This window comes from Manis pentadactyla, chromosome 1 (assembly GCF_030020395.1).
Source record: "Manis pentadactyla isolate mManPen7 chromosome 1, mManPen7.hap1, whole genome shotgun sequence".
Taxonomy (NCBI): domain Eukaryota; kingdom Metazoa; phylum Chordata; class Mammalia; order Pholidota; family Manidae; genus Manis; species Manis pentadactyla.
Window position 1 is genome coordinate 197,504,162 of NC_080019.1, and position 15,544 is coordinate 197,519,705.

At 55.5% G+C, this 15,544-nt stretch overlaps 1 protein-coding gene across 6 annotated transcripts in view; it reads left to right on the forward strand.

The window, feature by feature from the left end:
• The window catches only part of PCNT (pericentrin), a 144,188-nt gene that overhangs the window by 71,370 nt on the left and 57,274 nt on the right, over positions 1–15,544 (forward strand). For 5 of the 6 annotated variants that reach the window (XM_057505626.1, XM_057505615.1, XM_057505619.1 and 2 more), the window contains 10 exons: positions 2,261–2,412; positions 4,394–4,521; positions 4,646–4,884; positions 6,816–6,978; positions 7,468–7,677; positions 10,495–10,527; positions 11,894–12,123; positions 12,548–12,640; positions 12,738–12,764; positions 13,433–13,639. In XM_057505626.1, the coding sequence (XP_057361609.1) occupies positions 2,261–2,412; positions 4,394–4,521; positions 4,646–4,884; positions 6,816–6,978; positions 7,468–7,677; positions 10,495–10,527; positions 11,894–12,123; positions 12,548–12,640; positions 12,738–12,764; positions 13,433–13,639 (1,482 nt within the window). The remainder of the gene's footprint in view (positions 1–2,260; positions 2,413–4,393; positions 4,522–4,645; positions 4,885–6,815; positions 6,979–7,467; positions 7,678–10,494; positions 10,528–11,893; positions 12,124–12,547; positions 12,641–12,737; positions 12,765–13,432; positions 13,640–15,544) is intronic. The other variant, XM_057505618.1, reaches the window with a different exon arrangement.

The following is a 15,544-nucleotide window of genomic DNA, read 5'->3' on the forward strand; positions in this document are numbered from 1 at the left end:
GAGGTGAGTTTCTTGTAAGCAGCATATAGATGGGTCTTGCTTTTTTATCCATTCTGTTACTCTGTGTCTTTTGATTGGTGCATTCAACCCATTAACATTTAGGGTGACTATTGAAAGATATGTACTTATTGCCATTGCAGGCTTTAAATTCGTGGTTACCAAAGGTTCAAGGTTAGCCTCTTTAGTATCTTACTGCCTAACTTAGCTCGCTTATTGAGCTGTTATATACACTGTCTGGAGATTCTTTTCTTCTCTCCCTTCTTGTTCCTCCTCCTCGATTCTTCATATGTTGGGTGTTTTGTGCTGTGCTCTTTCTAGGAGTGCTCCCATCTAGAGCAGTCCCTGTAAGATGTTCTGTAGAGGTGGTTTGTGAAAGCAAATTCCCTCAGCTTTTGTTTGTCTGGGAATTGTTTAATCCCACCGTCATATTTGAATGATAGTCGTGCTGGATACAGTATCCTCGGTTCAAGACCCTTCTGTTTCATTGTATTAAATATATCATGCCATTCTCTTCTGGCCTGTAGGGTTTCTGTTGAGAAATCTGACGTTAGCCTGATGGGTTTCCCTTTATAGGTGACCTTTTTCTCTCTAGCTGCCTTTAACACTCTTTCCTTGTCCTTGATCTTTGCCATTTTAATTATTATGTGTCTTGGTGTTGCCCTTCTTGGATCCTTTCTGTTGGGGGTTCTGTGTATTTCCGTGGTCTGTTCGATTACTTCCTCCCCCAGTGTGGGGAAGTTTTCAGCAATTATTTCTTCTAAGATACTTTCCATCTCTTTTCCTCTCTCTTCTTCTTCTGGGACCCCTATAATACGGATATTGTTCCTTTTGGATTGGTCACACAGTTCTCTTAATATTGTTTCATTCCTGGAGATCCTTTTGTCTCTCTCTATGTCAGCTTCTATGCGTTCCTGTTCTCTGATTTCAATTCCATCAATGGCCTCTTGCATTCTATCCATTCTGCTTATAAACCCTTCCAGAGTTTGTTTCATTTCTGTGATCTCCTTTCTGGCATCTGTGATCTCCTTCCGGACTTCATCCCATTTCTCTTGCGTATTTCTCTGAATCTCTGTCAGCATGTTTATGATTCTTATTTTGAATTCTTTTTCAGGAAGACTGGTTAGGTCTGTCTCCTTCTCTGGTGTTGTCTCTGTGATCTTTGTCTGCCTATAGCTTTGCCTTTTCATGGTGATAGGAATAGTCTGCAGAACTGGGACGAGTGACGGCTGGAAGGACTTCCTTTCTTGTTGGTTTGTGGCCCACCTCTCCTGGGAGAACAGCGGCCTCTAGTGGCTTGTGCTGGGCAGCTGCGGGAATACAGGGCTTCTGCTTCCTGCCCGGCTGCTATGGAGTTAATCTCCGCTGTTGCTGTGGGCGTGGCCTGGCTCGGGCAGCTACTCCAAAATGGTGGAGTCGCGTTGGAGCAGGAGCTGCTGGGAGGCTATTTATCTCCGTAAGGGGCCTCCCTGCTCCCAGCAGCCCCGGGGTTAGGGTGCCCAGAGATCCCGGATTCCCTATCTCTGGATTAAGTGACCCGCCCTGCCCCTTTAAGACTTCCAAAAAGCACCCGCCAAAACAAAACAACGACCACCAAAAAAAAAAAAAAAAAAAAAGAAAAAAAGAAAAAAAAAGTTTTTAATTAAAAAAAAGGTGGTCGTTCGTTTTTCTTTATTCTCCGGTGCCAGCCTCAGGCCTCTCCTCACCGGTCTTTCTGCCCTGTTTCCTTAGTATTGGGGTCCCTATCCCTTTAAGACTTCCAAAAAGCGCTCGCCAAAACAAAACAGCAAAAAAGCAAAAAAAAATGGTCGCGCGCTTTTCTTATGTCCTCTGTTGCCCAGCCTCCAGTGCCCGCTCACTGTTCTTGCTGCCCTGTTTTCCTAGTATTGAGCGCCCTGCACTCTGGCCCGGATGGCTGGGGCTGGGTGTTCGGCAGTCCTGGGCTCCGTCTCCCTCCCGCTCTGCCTGCTCTTCTCCCGCCGGGAGCTGGGGGGAGGGGCGCTCGGCTCCCGCGGGGCCGGGGCTTGTATCTTACCGCCTTCGCGAGGCGCTGGGTTCTCTCACGTGCGGATGTGGTCTGGATATTGTCCTGTGTCCTCTGGTCTTTATTCTAGGAAGGGTTGTCTTTGTTATATTTTCATAGATATGTGTTGTTTTGGGAGGAGATTTCCGCTGCTCTACTCACGCCGCCATCTTCCGCCCCTGAGATTCTCTAACTCAAATGTTTTAACTAAATAAAGCTTTAATGATTTTTTCTCCACAGCTGAAAGACCCGATTTTGTCCATCAGCCACGAGCTGGAAGAGCGCCACTCGGAGCTGGAGCAGCCGCAGCAGAGGCACGAGGGGGAGAGCCGGGAAGGCTCACAGCTCCTCTGGCTGCTCCGCGCTGACCTGGACCGGGCTCACCTTGAGAGGTCAGCGGCACACTCCCCCATCTGCCGCACCCTGAAGGTGGTGGGAGGGACCCCTGTGCCACCTCATTCTTCTCATTTAAAAAGGTTTTAACACAGAGCAGAGTGTTGCACGGGGTAGCAGACACCCACACACTTGTCACCCTGCTTTGCAAAATCCTCACATTTTGCCAGATCGTGAACTTTGATGTTCAAATGCAGGCACAGTTAGTGATGTGTCCCTGGCTGGCCGTTTGGGAGTCTTACTTAAGAAATAGTTTCCTGCTCTGATGCTTTCTCAGTTTTACATTTGGGTGGTCTGGGTGCTCTGGGACTTTGAGTTGCTTGTTTACACCTGATGTTGGGGTGCCCTTATCTCGTTGATCTGAGCAGCTGGCTCAGCATCACACTGGACAGTGCAGCTGCGACTGGTCTTCCTTGGGGCCCCTCTGCCCAGCACCGTGTGCTCCTAGAGCTCTAGGCTAAAGCCCCAGCCTGCCTGGTGCCCACTGCCCCCGGACCCTCACCTTCAGTAGCCCTGCCACGCACTCTCATGGTGGAGAGGCCAGGTCCAGCGGCTAGACCTGGCTCAGCCCTGAGCTTGGTGAGGGCCTGGCATCTTCCTCATGTGGCCAGAATGTCTGCCCAGGATTCTCTGCATAGCTTTGTAATTCTCCATAAGGATCTCACATGCCTTTCCCAGCATCTGTCTGTAGCAGCCTTGTGGCTTGATGCCAACTCCTTGGTCACTCCAAGGTGAGTGTGGCATGGAGCATGGTGTGCTCAGTGGTCACTGGCTCTGCGTGTGGGAAGGACATCAGGAGCAAAGGACCCTGACTTATTTGGGGGTGTGCTCTGCTGAGCGAGCAACAGTTGCAGATACCCTGACGCCCACAGGTGTTTGCCATGTTTGAGGGTCATCATGGACCAGGGTTGGCCTGGCATGGATGGGATGCGAGGAGGTGGGGCCACCTTTGGTGTTTACTCTCAGCAGAGCTGACACCTGCCCCCGACCTGCTGCCTCCATGGTGGGCCTCATGCCTCCCTCACATGCATGTGCCCCCACCCTGCACCATGTGACCTGGGTGGCCTCTGTGGGCCTGGCAGCAGCAGAGAGCTGTCGGGTAGCCCCAGATGTCAGCTCAGTGCAGCCTGCCCCACTTCCCTCTTAGCTCACTTCAGTGTCCCACACCCTATTCTTATCTGTCTCCCACCTGGGATTTAGCTCCACAGGGGCCTCCTCGTGTGTTTGTTTGGGGCATTTTCCTATGTTATGGGCAGGGCCTTTTCTGGGCCTGAGGTAGGGATGTAGGAGTGAATGGACGGGTAGTCTAGCCATCTCCTGCCCCCTGGGCCCTGGCCTCTCATGGCCAGAGGCTCATTAGCCTGTGTAGCGCGCATGTCAGCTGCAGCCCTCTGCCCCAGCTACATCCCTGATGGGGTCACTGTGCCGTGGATGGATGAGCCCAGCTGGAAGGGCTCGTCTGGGAGGAGGACACAGCTCAAAGCAGGGTGCAAGCTGACCAGCCCTGTGAACAACAAAGCACCCCAGGCGCCATGGCCTGTTGCCCCGGGAGGCACAGGGGAACCCTGCCCCCTGGCGTGTGTGAGCTGTAGGGACATGTGGCTTCTGGTTTTTAAACTGATCTCTTGTAAGAGGGCAGAACCCTAAGGGCCATGTTTATACCCAGCTCTTCTCCTGAAGGTCAGAGAGGCTGGGATGGGGGCACATGGGGTTAGTGCAGTCCCTGCCAGGGGAGGGTAGCTGTGTGGAAGGCCCTAGATGACACGGTGTGTGCTGGCTCGGGTTTGCCCCACACCGGTTGGCTGGATGTGGACCTCCATGAGCAGTATGCTTGAGTCAACAATGATGCAGCCCCTTAAAGATGGAGAGCAGCCACAGAAAGGTCTGCTCATGTCGGCAGAGCTGTCCTCAGACGTGCTGCTGTCCGAGGGGGTCACGGCTGGGTCCTGGCTGATGGCTGCGTGCGGGCCCCGTTTCTAGGAGAGCTCTCCAGGAGGCCCTGAGGAGGCTGCTGGACTTGTTTGGAGAGGTGCTGAAGGCTGCTGCTGCCCTGAAGAGCCGCATCGGTGAGCAGGTGGGGCTGTGCCTGGAGGATGAGGCGTCTGCAGGTGAGTACCTGGGAGCCCCCTGCCGGGAGCCCCCTGCCAGCAGCCCCCAGGCAGGGTGCCAAGTGTGGCCAGGGCCAGCCCGCTGGCCACACAGCATGCGCAGCTTTCCGTGTCTTGCTTTCAGTGCCGATGCTTGAGGACACCTGGCCTGGATCTGAGGCGGCCCTGCTAGACCTGGAGAGAACTTTGCCTGAATGTGCTGAGATGTCATCAGTGGCTGAGATCAGCAGTCATGTCTGTGAAAGCTTTCTCATGAACCCGGGAAGCATGCTGGAGTGTGAGCAGACAGTTAGGAGGGCGCACCAGAGCCTTGGCCGGGCAGTGGACCGTCTCCTGGAGATGGTCCTGGCCTCCACCAGGCAGGTGAGGCTGGGGCCCCATGCCCGTGCCGCTGCCGTTCCCCCTCCTCTGCTTAGAGGAGGAGGAAAGGACTGGATAGCTTGATGAGCGCCATGGAGGTGATGCCCCAGCCCCAGCCGGAGGGTGAGAAGGGGCGTCCTCGCTGTCCCACCTAGCCAGCTCCTGTCTGTTCTCCTCTGCTGGGTGTCGAGATGATCCTTGATTCTGGAGTTCACACGCCTGGCCTCATGGCACTTTCTTCCCTCCCTGGGCACTTCTCCTGTGTTCTCTTGCAGCAGGCTTCTTCTGAACTGAAATTCTGTGGAGGGGGGCTTGCTGTGGGTGGAAAAAAAACCCTAGTGTGCAGTGTGGACGAGGCAGTCAGCCCCTTTCTTTTCTGCACTTGGCTTCATACGCCTCTTTAACTGCACTGAAGACATTTATATTTAAAGCTTATAACTGAGAAAGTGAATTTTTTTGTTAACCTTTATAGAACACGTTAGACAGTTAGAAAAGACATTACATAGGAATATATGGAAAGCATATATTCTTTTTTCCAAAGTCAGCCCCATTCAAAAATAAGTATGAGAAGCCTTGCTGTCCATGTTTCAGAATGCTGCCAGGGCCCCCACTCAGTTCAGGAGAGCAGAGTGGCAGTGCCAAGACACAGGGCTTCTTCTTCTGACTTCCTCCTAAGCTGCCTCTTTCCTCCCCATGCACCCTTCTGTCTTCTCAAAAACTGGGCCAATTTGGGCAGCATCTGTCTGATAAGCAATCAGGCGCTTTGTCACCCCCAAGTGTGAATAGGTGGAAAGAGAAGCCCTTGTGAGCATCTCACGGGAGGGCACCACATATGTAGGCCTCGCCTGGCATGAGCAGAACTGCACTGGTCTGTTGCGGGTCCATGCTTGCTCTCAGGGTGTCCTGTTCACTAGAAGTCCTGCCCCCACAGTGTGCCACAGGGAGGCCAGCTCTCCCCACTGTGGGGCAGCACAGGGCATGTGGGAAAGACAGGTCTGGGGAGGGCGCTGAGCAGAGTTGGGCAGGGCAGTGGCTGTGGAGGGTGAGGGGCCCCTGTTCAGGGCAGGGTCGGTGGTGGGGCTGCCTGAGGCCACTGGCTGCAGGAAGGCCTGGGCTGGCCAGTCTGCCGGAGCAGGTGCCCCAGGAAGACAGGGGCTGGGGGAGGTGGATGGTGCTGGAGCATGAGAAGAGACAGCCCTGGGAGCTGTTTTCAAGGTAAAACCAACAGATTTCCTTAGAGGCCACTTCTGGAAAATGCTGGCGCTGTGTTAAATACACAAGGAAGCTTAGGGAGACCCAGCCCAGGGCTGAGTTGTTTTCTGGGCAGCTGGGTGTAGGTGTTTGGATTCAGAGATTAATCTGGGCCCTCTAGCCTCTAGATGGCCTGAGAGCCTCAGACTGGACACACCTGCCAGGGAAACAGGGAGGAAGGGAAGGTTGGGACCTGAGGCTAAGGCAGGAGTGGGGGTCTTGTGCTGGAGGGAGGGCAGGTCTGAGGGCATGGGGGTGCTCAGGTCCCTGCCCAGTGGCGACTGGCCCAAGGAGCCCTTTCCTCCACCCCTTCGGCCTTTTCCGTCCCCTTCTCCACCTGTGGAGTGCCAGGTGGTTTGTCCCGACTGGGTGCCGGGCTCTGGATGGTCAGCTCTTGCCCCGTGTGTCCATAATGGTGTAATCCTGCAGAAACGCAGGCTATCAGGGCATATAACAGATGCATATTCTGCAGTGTTGTATGTGTCTGTGTGTAGAAGTTTTCTTTCTTGAAAATTTGACAAGTTTAATTATTTAGTAACTGGTGCAGTATTGAACACTGGAATTGTTTCTTATGGACCATTTATGATTTCACCAGAATCGTACATGAACGGAATTCTGTGGTTATTAACATAAGCATTGGCTGTTTTTGGCATGCCATTCCAATTTCCAACGTGTTCTGACAGCTGGAGGAAGCCCGGCAGATTCATTGTCATTTTGAGAAAGAGTTCAGCTGTAAGAAGGAGGAGACAGCGCAGGTTGTCAGAAAGCACCAGGAGCTGCTGGAACGCCTGGACGAGGAGAATGAGGCCAAGACACGGCTGACGCTGGAGCTGCACAAGGCAGGGGGTGAGGCCATGCGGCTGGACGTGTACGGGCACAGCCTTGCCCAGGGCAGGATTAGCAGCAGGAATTTTTAAAGCAAACTGTAAAGTGAAATAAAGGAAAAGATGTGAGGCACCAGTGACCTTCCTCAGGGAGAGGCTTCGTGGCTGGGAAGGGCCGTGGCAGTTTGGGGGGTCAGCGTTGCAGCCATTTTTGGGACTGGCAACCTCAAGAGTGTTCTATAGTGTGGGAGATAGGAGGATGGCCCTCACTTGCTGGGCAGAAGGCCGCGGGTGCCCTGAGGAGTTGCATCTGTGCCTGCTGCCAGCCTGGCTCTCACAGGACTGGTGCTCGGTGAGGCCTGTGTGCCGGGTCCTCACCTAGGTGGTGTGCCTGCAGCTGCTCGTGGCTGCACCGGCTTTTCCGGTGGCCCCAGGCCCTCCCTAGGAGAGGGACATGGGCATGCCCACTGGGTGCTCCTTCCTCACAGCTGACATCTCCCTGTGTCTCCAGGCATTGTCGAGGGGCTCAAGGTGGAGAGGGCCAGCCTGCAGGAGGCCCTGGGCCGGAAGGAGATGTCCGAGCAGTGCCTCGTGGCAGAGCTGGAGAGCCTGAAGCAGCAGCTGTGGCAGGCGGCCCAGCAGCAGGCCGTGCTGGGGGCGGAGAACACTGCCCTGCGGAGCCGGGAGGAGGCCTGGGCTGCGGGGGCCGCGCGGGAGGCAGGTGAGACGGGCGAGCCCCACAGCGTGCGGCCTTCCTGGGGAGGGCTCGGCAGGAGATAGGATGGACCCTGCCGCTCGCGCTCGCAGAAACGGCGGCTTGTCCTGGTGGGCACGGCTCCTCAACCCCCACACCGCTGTGAGGTCACAGCCGCCCCTGGAAGGGAGGTTGTACTTAAAACCACAAGGAAAATCTGCCTAACGTTGACCCTACCTCGGAAGACATCTGATGTTAGCAAAAGTAGTTCATTATAGTTTCAGATTCTTTGGTATTTCAGATTTTAAATAAAATCAGTCAAACAAAAACCTGTAAAAACGCCGTTTGTAGGGAGCAGTGTCCTCAGCAGCACAAGTGGAGGGTCTGCCCCTGTGAGTCAGGCGCCCCCGGGGCTATGTCCCGCCCTCGTCCATCAGGATCCCTGGGCCTCGCCCGCTCCTCCCCCTGCCACCAGGACAACTCTAGGAGGCGCCCTGCCTGCCCCGTCCCTTCCCCAAGGCCACCGCTGCCCCTGTCCAGTCCTGTCTGGTCCTTGGCCAGGTCTCTGTCCCGTACCCCAGGCCGCGCCCCCCAGGGGTGGTGCGGATGCCTGCAGGTGCTCCGAAGCCTGGCGCTCTGCCCCTGCCCGGAGGCCGACGCCACCGTTCCTGCGCACGTTGTATGCGCCACCCTGACCAATGCAGAAAACTCGTTTTCTTCCCCCAAACGCTTCATTCTTGTTTTTCTCATTAGTAAACAGCCACCTTTTGGCTTTATTCCTCATGTCTAGTTCCTCTGTCTGTGTTTCACCAATTCTTGCTGGCCTTCACCACTTACGCCCTTGGCTCTGGGAGCACTCCGGGGCAGGTCTGCATCTGCACAGATGGTGGCTGGTGATGCCAAGGCAGGGATGGCAGCGCAGCTCCTGGTGTCTGCCCTGCTCTGCTTGTGACCCTGCGTGGGCTTCATGCTTCTTGGCTTCTTTTGTCAGTACAGGTAACTGGTCCTTTGCCCCCTTTCTGTTCTGTGGTATGTTTCTGATGCTAGAAGACTTGGCCTGGCCTTCTTTCCCCCGTGTACCTGGCCCCATCAGTATCTTGGTCTCTGCACACTTTTCCTTGTGCTGACTGGGATGTCATCGCAGTGAGCTGTGCAGAGCTGGTCAGTGGGTCCTGCGCAGCTCCACCCAGTTCCTGTCTGCAGGCTTCCTGTGGCCCGCTCTTCTCCCCATCTCTCTTTAAGACAGAAGGGGCTTTGCTCTATGACCAGGAAGCTGGGGTCCAGTTCTTCTCCGTCTCTTTGCCCCTTGTTCACGGCAGTGAGAGAGCCTGCTGCGCTCGCCTGTCTCTGCTTGGCCCCCGGCCGCCCTGCTGTCAAGCAGGCTCCATCCCTGTGGTGGGAGTGAGCGTGTGCGCTTAGTGGATCCCGAGTCATCCGTCCAGAGGGCAGTGAGTTGTCTAGATGTTTCTTCCTGACCCTTCAGGGACTGGACAGTCTGAGAAGGGCTCCGTGTGGGGAAGCTTGCCAAGACCTGAGGGCCTGTGAATTTCCTCTCTTCTCCTTCCTGCCTAGATGGTGGTATAGCTGGAGAAAGAGGATTAAGGTTTGAATTCTTCCTTTAATGCCTAGAGGCTGGAACTGTGGCTCCCTCACATCTGGTGTCCCAGCTGCTGCTACACCTCCCCTTGCTTCCCTGCAGGTGTTTCTGGAAGGTTCTTACATGTCCTTGGACAGCAAATCGAGGTGGGCTCCCACACTGAACCTGTCTCAGCCAAAGTCCAGTGGTTCTGGTTAAATCTGGGGGCCTGTCAGCCATTACTTTTTCTTCTGTGCTCACTCTTGTCTGTCCCCATGGAAATCCTCCTCAGCTGCCCTTCCTGGTGGACAGACTTCCTTGGGCAGGGCCCCCGCCCGCTTTGCAATGTCACTGCTCCGCCTGTAGGTCCAAGTGCCTCCAGGCACCTTTATTGGGTGCAGGGCCCATACCCCTTCCTTCAAGACCGTGTCTGTTATCCTAAGACGTGTGCTTCTCCCCATCTCCTCTTCCTGATGTCAGGACCCTGTGGGAGGCGCAGGGCCGTCAGGGTTCCCCCCGCCCAGAGCCTCAGGACAGCCTCTTCCCCAGCTGCCCAGGCCTGCCACACCTGGCCTGGCTCCCATGCGCCTTCCTGAGGACACAGCAGGCCCTCCCTGTCCCATCTCTGGTTTTCCCTGCAGGGAGGCTGGCCCACTTGCATGGTACCTTTTAGCCAGGTGTGTTCTGTGGCCACCTTCAGAGCAATGCCACCTGTCTCGTCATCTTTGTTTCCTTCAAAAGTCAACAGCAAAGCCCCTGGAGCCGGGACCTGCTCTCTGAGGGCAGGCAGTGGCTCTCTGGTCCACCAGGCTGCTGTGACAGTCACACACTGGGTGTGACGGCAGACAGGGAACTCACGGGACTGGAGGTGGAAGCCCAGACTCAGGGTGCCTGCACCGCCAGCTTCTGGTTAGGGCCGGCGTCCTGGGTCCCTGGTGGCGTCCCCTCTCTGTCCTCCCACGGGGAAGGAAGAGGCAGGGAGCTGTCTGGGTCTCACTTAGAAAGGCACCACACCACTCGTGACCCGAGCACCTCCCAGAGGCCCCACCGCTGATGCCACGGACTTGAGGGGTGAAGAGCTGAGTAGGAGTGGTGAACATTCACAGGCTGCAGACGGGCAGCACATTTCAGAGACACTTGTGTTCTCAAGACTGCATGGGGCCAGGAACACTCGCTGAGTCTGGAGCCGGCATGCCTGCTTCTCACTCACACATCCTGGGCTGCATGTTCTTGTTTCCTTCTCTGAAAGGCTGTTTTTACATTCATAGGCACCCCTGGGACTGTGGCACACAGGGATTCAGGTTTGTAAACACAGATGGGTGATTTCTGTGTGATCCGCTCTATGCCTGCCCCAGAATTTGCAGTTTCTCCTAAAGAGGAAAAGTCCCTCAGAGCTTCCCCGGCAGACTCTTGAATGAAGTGGTGACTTTGATGTTCATACCCAGAAGTGGGCTGGCGTTTCCCTGGTGGCTTTCACGGCAGGTCCCAAGCTGCAGGAACCCCATGCCTTGTGTCCCCAGGCTGGGGGCCTGTCCTGGGGGCCCTGAGGGAGGGCCCCTCAGCAGCGGGGCAGCCGCGCAGGCTGCAGGGCACTTACTCAGTGGACGAGTGGGCGGCAGTGACAAGCGAGCCCTCGGTCTGCGTCTGCGCAGCTGCAGTGACATTGCTCTAACTGCATGTTTCTGGCTCACTTTCCATAACTGCTGGCTTACTGGCATGGAAACTAACTGGCAATATTTATTAGTGTTGAGGATAGTTTGTCATAAATGACTGACAGAATCGCATAAACCAAGTTTTGAAAGCTGGTGAAATGTAAATAAAAACCTAGGAATTCAATATTTCCGTTTTTGGGTAGTTTGGACACTTCAACACCCATCAGAGGCCGATGAGTTCTGACAGATGCACATTAGCGTATAGTTTCCACTTGGATCGTGGCCTTTCCCCTCCCCGAGGCAGTTCAGTTTGGCCTTTGACTTACCGGTGGCTGGACCCTTCGCCCCAGATGTCATCGTAGCCACAGGCATGAGTGAGTGCCTTTGCTGCCCACTGATCTGCCGGGGGGCTTCCTCAGAGGGCTCATGTTCCCTCTGATGGAAGTTTTAAGTTACATTTTATTTTCCCATATTGGAGAATATAGGTGAAGGCACAGAAAAGTAGCCAGATGTGTCATTTGGGAAAACCGAGATGTACTCTTAAGGCTTTAACGGTTTTATTTTAGCCGATTTTCATGTAAAAGATGTAACTTCTTTCTTTTGCATAAGTGCTTGACTTTATTTTCAGTGGGTCTCTGGCCCAATCATGGCTGTGCCTGTTAGGGTGAGGCTCGGTGTGCACAGGACACGGGCTCACTCTGGCTGCTAGGGTGCGTGTCTCCTCTCCAGGGGACTCTGGCCTCTGCTGGGTCCCCTCCTGCTGCAGGAAAGGGAACAGCAAGGGAAAGGCCTGGCTTTGTGGGGCAGGGTCTGGAGGCCTCAGAAGACACCATGCTCCCCCCATCGCCTCCTGGCCGGTACTTCTTTTCAGGCTGCAGGGGAGGCCAGGCATGGGGCCTGCTGTTTCCCAGCTGGCCCGGCTGCACAGGGTGTCTGTGGTGGGCATTTGGTGTCACAACTGCACCTCACCCTCAGCTGCTGGGCCTCCCTCCCCCTGTGTCCTTTGCACCTTTAGCGCTTCGGAGGGAAGTGGAATGCCTAACCAAGGAGCACACGGAGACCAGGCAGCAGTCTGAGAAGGACCGCTCAGTGCTGCTGTCCCAGATGAAGGTTCTTGAGGCCGAACTGGAGGAACAGCTGGCTCAACATCAGGCCTGTGCGCGGCAGGCTGAGGAGCTCTGCGCGCTGAGGCAGCAGATGGATTCTCTGGACAAGCACCTGCGGAGCCAGCGGCAGTTCATGGATGTAAGGACTTGGATGGCTTTCGTTCGTGTCACTGGAGGTCACCTTTGTAGCGTGAGCTTCTCCCCATGTCATTAAATAAGCCCCAGGCTGCGATTTTACGATTAAAGGACAGCAGGTCAGGTGGCCGTCCTGGCCCTGCCTCTGAGCGGACATTTGGGGTGCCGCTGTGCAGTGCCGTCTGAGCCGGCCCCGCACACTCCTCTTACGCCTCTGGCGGTGGGACACAGGCTTCCAGAGCTGCCTGTGCTGCAGGTCCCAGGGCGCCCCCACTTCTCCATGTCACACGTGCCTGGGCAGTGCACATGCATGGCAGGTGTAGACCAGGCTCCCCAGGCCGCACCTCCTTGGCTCCCTTCTGGGGAGGTGGGTGTAGCAGAAGTGGTGGGTCCCGGGAATCCTGCAAACAGGCCGATTCCCATGACAGGAACAGGCCGCGGAGCGGGAGCGCGAGCGGGAGGAGTTCCAGCAGGAGATCCAGAGGCTGCAGGGGCGGCCCCAGGGCCCCCACCACGGCCCCGTAAGTCGCTCATGTGCTGCCCCTGCAGGGAGCCTGTCTCTGGGGCGTCTTCAAGCTTTGTCTCATAACACACTTTTGCCTTCCATGTACGCGAAAGCTGCAGCAGGCGCCACTGGATGAAGAGGTAGGTCCCTCTCTGCTCCCTCACAGGTGCTGCCCTGCCCGCGCTGCCCTACTCTAGGGAAGTCTGGGTGCTCAGCTGTCTCCTGCTTGATTTTCTTGTTTCCTTCCGCTTGTGGCCGAATGGTCGGCCTTCTGTCCGAGGTGGCCATAGTCAGGTTGCTTATTCTTTTTTAAAGTTACTTTTATTTTGAGAGAGTTGGGGACTCCCTTGCAGTTGTGAGAAATGAGACACAGAAATCTCCCTTGTCCCTGCACCCAGTGTCCCCCGCAGTGACCCCGCAGAAGCAGGCCAGGGTCGCAGCTAGGACAGACAGGGCCTTCTCCCGCTGCAGCCCTCAGGTGCCCTCCCTCCCTCTGCCCACTGCTGTGTGCCCTTTTTGCACTGTTACGTATCTGGAGGCTGCCACCGCGGCCTGCTCATTGCTGGGTAGCGGGCCCTTCCTGTATCTCACTAATGGTTGTGTATCACAGTATTAGTATTAGTGTTCTTTTTATCTAGAGGATGCAGTCTTGGTGCAGTTTTGTCCCGTCCCCCCATGGGGCTTCCTTGCATACCCTCACTCTAGAAACACAGGATCAGTGTTCTCTCCAGTGTATCATGTGCTTTCTTATTTGGAAGAGAGTTTTTTTTTTATTATTGTATTTCTCAAGCATTTTTTGATGTTTTAGGTTGAAGTGTTACAAGAAAAATTGAGAGAAAAGTCGGAAGGACTTAATGAATTGCTTAGAAAGAATCAATTGGCAGATAGACAAGTGTTGATGCAGGAGGAAGAAATTAAACGTCTTGAGGAGACGAATGCCGACTCCAGAAGACAGGTGGTCCAGCTCCAGGAAGAGCTGGAGAGACAGAGAAGAGCCCTGCAGGAATCTGAGCAGGTGAGCTTGCAGCGCTGGCGGCGTCCTAGGGTCTCGTCAGTGCAGGCGTTGCCCAGGGCCAGGAGGGGCACTGTAGGCAAGGAGCTGGTCTTCCCTTTGCTCCAGCACTGCCGGGTAGGGCCCTTGCTCTGACCCCTCTGCTTTCCACTGGCAGGGGAGAGCGCCCCCTCTTTCTCCTCACCAGTCCCCTGCTGCACCAGCCCCTCACCTCACTTATGACACCCTGTGGCCCAGCTGGTGTCCCACAGCTCTACTCTATCATCCTGTGGACCTGGAGATGGCATCAGACCCCAGGGGGGCCCAAACCACAGGACTGCCCCGTGGAGGTCTAGGGTGTCCCTGTGCTTCTGACGCTCCACTATAGGTCAGGGTCCCGGGGCCCTGCTCGGTTCGGCCAGTTTGCCCACAGAGCTCAGGGTGCCCCCTGGGTCACTGGCCATCACACAGGGCGTGACTCGGAACAGCCAGGGAGACGCCTGGGAGGAGGTGTGGGGAGGGCGGGGCTCCCAGGGTGGGGCTCCCACACCCTCTGCGGGCGCCACTCTCCCCAAACCTTCGCTGGGCACAGCCCTGGAAGCTCTCTGAACGCTGTCCTCTGGGTCTTCGTGGAGGTCCCCTCTCGTGGGCAGGGTGAGGAAATCAGCACCCGGCTGCCCCTGATCCAACCCCTCCCACCTGGCCCTCTACTAACAGGCGGCCTCCCCTGGTGACCAGCCCCCACCCTGAGGGGACCTGGGGCTTCCCAAAGTCACCTCGTCAATGTACCAAAGATGCTTGTGTTGCTCTGGACACTTAGGGAATTCCAAGGGTAAAACCCCCGGAGTCTGTGCTGGGAGCAGGGAGACTAAACACCTGTTTATTATGAGAAATCACAATGTCATGTTTGGTGTGGTAACATTTTACACCAGCTTCTGTGACACTTATTTATCTCTCCAGTACTCTGAGTTTGTCTTCAGAAATTTCATAAGTTAAATGTTCAAGTCTTTAGGCTTAAAAAACCTGCTTCACTAATTACTTAGATCTCCTGATGACCATTTTGATGTTCAAGTTTAGGAATTTGTCAGCTCCTCAGTGGAAATGCTGCAGTGGGGACCCCTTCTCGTGGCCTTGTACTGTCCCTGTGCTGTGCAGATGCCCCGGTCTGGCCTGTTGTAGATGAGGGGGCACTGTGGAGGCCACCCCACGCTGGCGGGGTGAGCCTGGGGAGCACCAGCCTTGGGGCGTGGAGTCCGGGGCGCTGACCTCACCACGTGCGTCTGAGTTGAGAATGCTGATGGGAGCTGTCGGGTGGAGTCATCCCTCGTCGGGGACATGCTCGCTGTCTCAGGGAGGGTGCCCCGCACAGCCCTGTGTTCCTGCCATAGCCACTTCTGTGCTTGCGTGGGGACAGCCCGACTGGGGGCTCCTGCCGCCCACCCCCTCACGTTCCCTGGGTGCTGGGGTATAGGAGATGCTGTTTCCCTCCAGAGCGGGACCGTACATCCAGCTTTGTGTGCCATTTCTTCCCTGCTTCCTATGTTGTGCCTGTGTTACCAAATTAACTGTTCTTAGAAGACTCTTTTAACGGCCTGTCAGCATTCATTGTGCTGGAGTATGGTCAGCCATTGCCCTGTTCTTTGGCAAGTTCTTTACAATTTTTTTAAATTGCTGACAGTCTAGAGACTTCATGTACCTTGTTCAGTAATCACGAGGGAGGACCTCCTCGCAGGGGAGCCCTGGGGCGCACCACAGTGCTCGCCTTGGGACTGCATCTGTCCCAGGCAGCTCTCTGCTCTGAGCACTGCTGCATCTATAGACCACGTGCAGGTACGTGCAGGTGTGTGTCCGTGTCCTCCAGGAAGAGCCAAAGACTGTGTGGCTCTAACACAGCAGTGAGGCCTCTGATTGCAGAAATACTTGCCTGAA